This window comes from Doryrhamphus excisus, linkage group LG11 (assembly GCF_037039965.1).
Source record: "Doryrhamphus excisus strain RoL-2023G ecotype Guam linkage group LG11, RoL_Dexc_Guam_v1.1, whole genome shotgun sequence".
NCBI lineage: Eukaryota > Metazoa > Chordata > Actinopteri > Syngnathiformes > Syngnathidae > Doryrhamphus > Doryrhamphus excisus.
In genome coordinates, this window is record NC_136367.1 from 15302347 (window position 1) to 15308641 (window position 6295).

General features: G+C 39.4%; 1 protein-coding gene across 1 annotated transcript; it reads right to left on the bottom strand.

The window, feature by feature from the left end:
* Positions 1-353: 353 nt before the first annotated feature.
* LOC131131730 (transcription factor HES-1-like) lies at positions 354-1677 on the bottom strand. Its single transcript, XM_058076698.2, has 4 exons — positions 1445-1677; positions 1238-1333; positions 1077-1164; positions 354-1002 (listed from the first exon to the last, which is right to left on the bottom strand). Exons 1-4 carry the CDS (start codon positions 1547-1549, stop codon positions 560-562), a joined length of 732 nt encoding a protein of 243 aa, XP_057932681.2. The 5' UTR covers positions 1550-1677; the 3' UTR covers positions 354-559.
* Positions 1678-6295: the final 4618 nt, after the last annotated feature.

Genomic DNA, 6295 nt, shown 5'->3' on the forward strand with positions numbered 1-6295 from the left:
AGCTAAATACATCACAAGCGTAAAAGGAAAATATGTCTGATCAGTCGCACATAAAAGATGGCTTTGGGTGAGCGCCGGGGTTAAACAAGCATTAACATTTACACCTATGGACAATTTACTCTATTAGAATAATATGCAGGTTTCGGGGCTGGAAACCTTCCCATGCACGGGCAGAACGTGCATCCCATGCGTCTTTAGTTAGTCACAAATTAAGTTGGACTTTATCTTCATTTTACATGTGACAATTAAATTATGCTACTTTCTGTATATTTATGGTACAATGACATAAACCTTGAAAGTAGCATGTAGTACCCATACAGTACAGGTGAACCAAACAGATCATCAACACAGTATAAGCATAAACATCATAGAAACATTTTATTTATGTCCAAAAATACAGTGCTTTTCAAAACCTCGTGAGGCTAACAAATTGTGCCGTATAACAAAATAGATCACATCAAACTGGAGAACTTTGTAAACATTATCCTCTCAAGTAAATTTACAAAACATATTTTTTTTTAAAAATCAAGTAGATTTGTGCCGTTTTTGCGCTGAGGTACTACCAGGGTCTCCACACAGAGTCTGGGCGTGCACAAGGTGACATAAAATGGCTGCTTTGTGCACCGAGAGGTGTGAGAGCTGCGCTGGGAACAAGAAAGGCAAAATGTCCATCCGGTGTTGGCACCACCTGGAAGGCTCCGTGAAGCTTCATGTTTTCCGGAGGGCTTCGCATCTGTGAGTTGCTTTTGCAAGGAATCTGAGGGGCGGGAACCGCTGCAATCTGGACTCCAGTCTGTCCGAGTCCTAGCGGGCTTGGGTGAGGCGGGTAGAAGTTTATGGCGTTCATCTGTGAGACGCAGCCCGTCAGGTGGCTGAGGAGACGGCTCCTCACCTCTGAGTTCACGTCTTCACATGTAGATAGGAAGCGGGTGACCTCTCCCATACATTCGCTGAAACCGGCTCTGTATTTAGCCAGGATGAGTGGATCTGTGCTCACAGCGGCTGTGGGGAAAAACATCATTATTAGATAATAGGCAGATGGATAACTGTAGTATAGTATAGATAGTATGCATTACCTGTCAGCTGAAGTCGCTGTAGGTTCCTGAGGTGTTTCACAGTCATCTCAAGGATATCTGCCTTCTCTAGTTTGGAGTGTCTGGAACTCTAAGCAAATAGTCAATGTTATATATTTTTTTTCCAAAGATCGTAGATATTGAGAAAGAGCGCAACCTCTTACATCTTTCTTGAGTGCGTCCAAAATGAGCGTCTTCAAGTGGCCAAGACTCTCGTTGATTCGAGCTCGTCGTCGCTTTTCCATAATTGGTTTGGAAGACTTGAAATAGAAAATGCGTAGTTTTAAAACGTGTTATTTAATGTGTCTTTTAATGGTAAACAAACACGAACAGGGACAATACTTAGACGGCAAAATAGTGAGACAGCGTACCTTTCTGCTTCCTGTCTGACTCCGCGGTTTGTCAGGAGTGGAGTTTCCGTTCGGGGTAGCAGCAGCCACGGATGAAGAAGTCCGTTCCAAAGTACCGGCTGGCATCTTCACATTTACTAGTTCCACAAAACAAATAGTCGAAACCAAGTCCCGCCTTCTCCTGGCAAACCTCCGAGCAGTTTAACGATGACAAACGTCCTTCGTTGACTTGTGTTAGCCAAAGTGACACTACTTCAGCTGCGCCTCTGGTTCTATTTATAGAGACTGAGGGGCTGCACGCGAGCGGCTCGTGCGCGAGTTGACCAATGGGCGCGCGGCCACGAGAAACTGGTGGCAGAGGGCTCGTGCTGCAAGACTTTTGGCTGTCACTACGATTCAACTTGATGTTTTTTTTTTTTTACATTTATTTTTATTATTTTTTTTACAAGTTATACAAAAAATTGGAAAAAATATTTATACAAAAAATAAATACCTATGTAGGTAGGTAGGTATTTATTTGGTGTAAATTGTCAGCAAAATCCAAAGGCCCCAAAAACAAATACAACATGTAAACACACATACATGCTGCAAGTCTTAATATGTATTAGTGCTTAGTATGTTTTTCAATGTAATGTTGCTTATTTTTTTTATATTTCCCTCTTTAAAAAATGTAAGTCTTTAAAAATATTTTTTGTTCAAGCACAAAATACAGTTTTTCCCCAAACAAGCAGCAAATGGCCCGTTTTAAACTTTATTAGGTGGAATTTAGTGGGTACCTAACATTGTAGTAAATACCTCATCCATCTGCCATGAACTTTGTCTGTTAGTTGCCACAAATATATATATATATATTTTTTTTTTTCCAAAGGTGGCTGAATGTACTTTAAATTTGTTTTATTTTAACAGTAATAGTACTTGAAGAATTGCCTGTTTTCCTGCAGGATTTTGTGAAAATTTGGTGGCTCCTGCATGGAAAAATGTGACATATTTTTTTTTCTTACAATATAGAGCAGGGGTGTCATTGTGTGGGGGGGCATTTTTGATGTTTTTAATTTGTAAAACTGCTTAAAACCAAGTGGTATGTATATTTAAGGATCAAACATTCTATCAGCTTTGTATTATTTAATTTCTAACCAGAAACATAAACGAGCTGCCCCTGGGCCACACTTTGGACACCCCTGATACATGTAAAAAAAACAGCAATTAACACAACACTTTTATTAATTCATTCATTCATTTTCTACCGCTTATCCTCACAAGGGTCACAGGGCTGCTGGAGCCTATCCCAGCATTCTTGGAGTGAGATGCGTGGTACACCCTGGACTGGTGGCCAGCCAATCACAGGGCACATATAGACAAACAACCATTCACACTCACATTCATACCTATGGACAATTTGGAGTGGCCAATGAACCAAACTCCACACAGAGATGTCCGAGGGTGGAATCGAACTCGGGTGTGCAGCCACAAAAAATGTATACAGTAGATAATTTTATCAATATTAAAGTAAATACATAGATCGAGTTCTCTCCAAATTAGAGCAAGTGACATTTAAATGGTACAATTTGACTAATAAAGTTATTGACAGACATCTCAGCCTGGTCCTACCTTCCAGCTGTGATAGACTTCAAGCCCCATGTGAAGCTACAAAGCCCTCAGGGGTGAAATGACCCCAAAAGGCAGGTCAGAGTTTGGATTTGCTCAGAGATCAAGACATGGTCAAGCACCGCCACCTTCTCCACATCTCACTGTCAATTCAAGTCAAAGGAAATCACGTCATACTGATTAAACATTGACAAAACATAACAAAGCATCCAATTATCAACCTTTCAACAATTTTGAATGGATAAATGTTGCGTTGACGAATCTCCCAGGATTACATAAAACACTTTTTTTTTCGCCACCAGATGGTTGAAAAACATTCAATCAGCCCCATTTTGTGCTTGCAGGTCTGCTTGTAAGCATCAGGCCGTCACAAACAATCCTTCATTGTTTGATGAGATTTATGATCTGGATGCGTATCCGTGTGGGAATCCTGGGATGGGAAGTTAAAATGGAGAAAGGGTTGAAAGTTATCATGCTCTAACTGGGGCGTACCAAATGGGGAAACGAGAACTTATTGTGCATGATAAGAGGTTCCCACACATGTGTGGGCAAGCTATAGAGTATGTTGCCATCATAATTAATAATTAACAATTAGTGATTGTGTTTTGGTTTGTGTATTTGACCTCAATTGCGCCATTTTTGCTGTTGACTGAAAATGTATGGATGCAAACGTTTGTTTGAACCCTCCCATTTTTCATGTAAAAGTCATCAAAGCAAGTGACTGACAGGTGTGTTTTGTTGCTATTGAATTGTTTATTCAATCAGGGCTCAGTTCCAGATTTCTTAGGATACGTTTTGCCTGTGAAGACAGCATTTAGAGGTCAAAACAACATTAAAAAAACTGTTGGTGCCATATGCAAAAACCTCCAAACCTGGCTTAAGTACTCTTAATTCTTTTTGAGGTAAAAATATTGTGTTCAAGGCCCAAATATTCTGCAGTATTTAACAAGTGCATACATGCAATGTACCAAAAACAAACTTACATTAAAACCATTACCTAATGTTATTAAGCAAAGGCCCAGATTGTCACCGCACTGGCATACATAAATTAAAAATAATGTGTTACTTATGTTATTGCGTATATGTACATACAGTCGTCCCTCGCCACATTGCACTCAAAATTTGTTTGCTTCACTATATCTTGTTTTTTCAAAATATATTCATTAACTCATTCACTCCCAGCCATATTTCATAAGACTAATCTTTCAAGGCACACAAATTATTGTGTTCTATAGCTACATAAAGATGGAACCTACTAAAAGAAGGATTAGACTCCCGTTTGTCAGAAAAAAAGTTTGTTTCCACCTTTTTCCTGTTTTTAATAATCAGTTGTTGAACATAAGTAAGTTTCAGGAAAATATCAGTTCCTGACTAAAAACGTTGGTTGTTTTACACCAAACTAAAAATGAATTTACACATTTTTACATTTGGAAATTAACTGTGTGTGTGCAATGCGTAACCTCCTCCACATTTTTCCCACTTCCTGTTCATGTATGTTTTTCCATTCACTTATTTATTATGGCTTAAAACCGCTCTGAACATGACATCCATTAGAGTGCAGTTGCATCATCATCTCTAGAGAACTACATCTCTGGGATCGGGAGTTCGGGTTTAAAAAAATTTTATAAATACGTCTTTGGAGTAGATAAATCATCATAGTTTTATGTTTAATTACGGCCTAGTATTATTTAAAAATATACAAGTTATAAACAAATTATATGCACTTTTTTTTAGCCTAAATTAAGCATTTTCAAGCATAAAAAGGCCTAAATTCAGAAAATGCATTGAAAAATATAATATTCCATACTGGTCACTAGGGGTCAGTAAAGTCACATTTGCCACCGCAAAAAGTGTGAGTTTTTAATATGTCTTATTTTTTATGACTATACCATGTGTAAAAGTGACTAGTAGGGATCTAATAATGTCAAAATCTGTATTAGAAGGTCGTAAATATGTTTTTTTATGCTATAAAAGTATTAAATTGCATCCTGAAAATGTACTTATCACAGTCGGGTCTGGAACTAATGAATGCATTGACTGAGTGATAGATATTAAATGCAATGTTAGTGTCTTGTGTCATTAAGAAGTAAAAGTAACATACATAAATTGAGCCTCTCGGCAGCCATGTTTCTGTGAGAAACAGAAACATGTCTCCCTCCGGCTCAGCCACCAGCATGGAGGCAGTAAAGTGACCATCTTCATCATCAAATACAGCGATTCCTTTTAACTACTGTCATGAAAACACTCTCGCCGGCTAGAAGGGGAGGGAGCAGACAGAAGGGATCACTTAAACAACTCATCCAGCACTCCTCACCCCCCCATCCACCCCCAAAAAGAGGCAAGGGGCGCCCACCCATAGCAACTCCCCTCACAGGCTCTCCTTTTGTCCCCCTCCGTAACAGAAGTTTCTGCTCCAGAAGTCTTAGACAAGGCCTCCATTAATTGCGGTCCTGTGTGGAATACACAGCGGACAATAGACCCAACAGAGTGTCCAGCCCCCAGACAAGACTGGAAACAAGTGGTACAGGAATCCAGCAGAATGGAATCGTCCTGGCTGGTGTCACTGAATACATTTACCTACCTCAGAGCACATTCACTACGTGCTTTGTTTTATTTGGACAAAAAAAAAAAAAAAAGAAGGAGTTGGGAGAGGGTAGCGGTATCAATAGAGAAGAGGAGCAGTCAGTGGGGGCTCAGGGATGGGAAATAACTGGCTGTCATGGCGACAAGCTGAATCAGAAATATGGTGGAATTTAGCGGAGACAGAGATGTAAAAAAGGGTAGAGGGTGTTAGATTAAACCCCGCGTGAGATAAGAGAAAGTTTAGTTTTTTTTGGGGGGGGGGGTATTCAGGACTGTTTTTATGGCAATAAAGGTTGTGGAAAGGAGGGGGTGGGATTAGGAGTCTCATCTCATGTTTGTCAACATCAACCTGGGCAGTTTCAAGTCTGCTTATTCCAAGTTGGGAATAGCAAATTGGCCATAGTAAATGGTCTACGGAGGAAAAAGGGCGTGAAATCATGGCAAGTGGTATCTCCCATCTGTCAAGTAAAAAAAAAAAAATTTAGTTAATCAACTTGGATGTAATAGCAGTGAATCTTATTAAACTCTATGAATAGAGATCCCAGTCTTTAGCCTTATCCCTCATCAAATTGAAAACGTTTTTTTTTTTAGCGCCAAAGAGAGGCCTCGTGTTTAATTTTTAAAAACCCTAACATGAAAGTGTTCCTCAACTACATTCAAACACTGGAAACTCTTAAAAGGACT

What these genes read in the sequence shown, in the direction of transcription:
- LOC131131730 (XM_058076698.2), bottom strand. Translation starts at nt 1,549, where the DNA reads ATGCCAGCCGGTACTTTGGAACGGACTTCTTCATCCGTGGCTGCTGCT. An exon ending in GTCAGACAGGAAGCAGAAAG is followed by an intron (nt 1,334 to 1,444) that starts GTACGCTGTCTC and finishes TTCTATTTCAAG; the next exon opens with TCTTCCAAACCAATTATGGA. An exon ending in ACAGCGACTTCAGCTGACAG is followed by an intron (nt 1,003 to 1,076) that starts GTAATGCATACT and finishes TTTTCCCCACAG; the next exon opens with CCGCTGTGAGCACAGATCCA.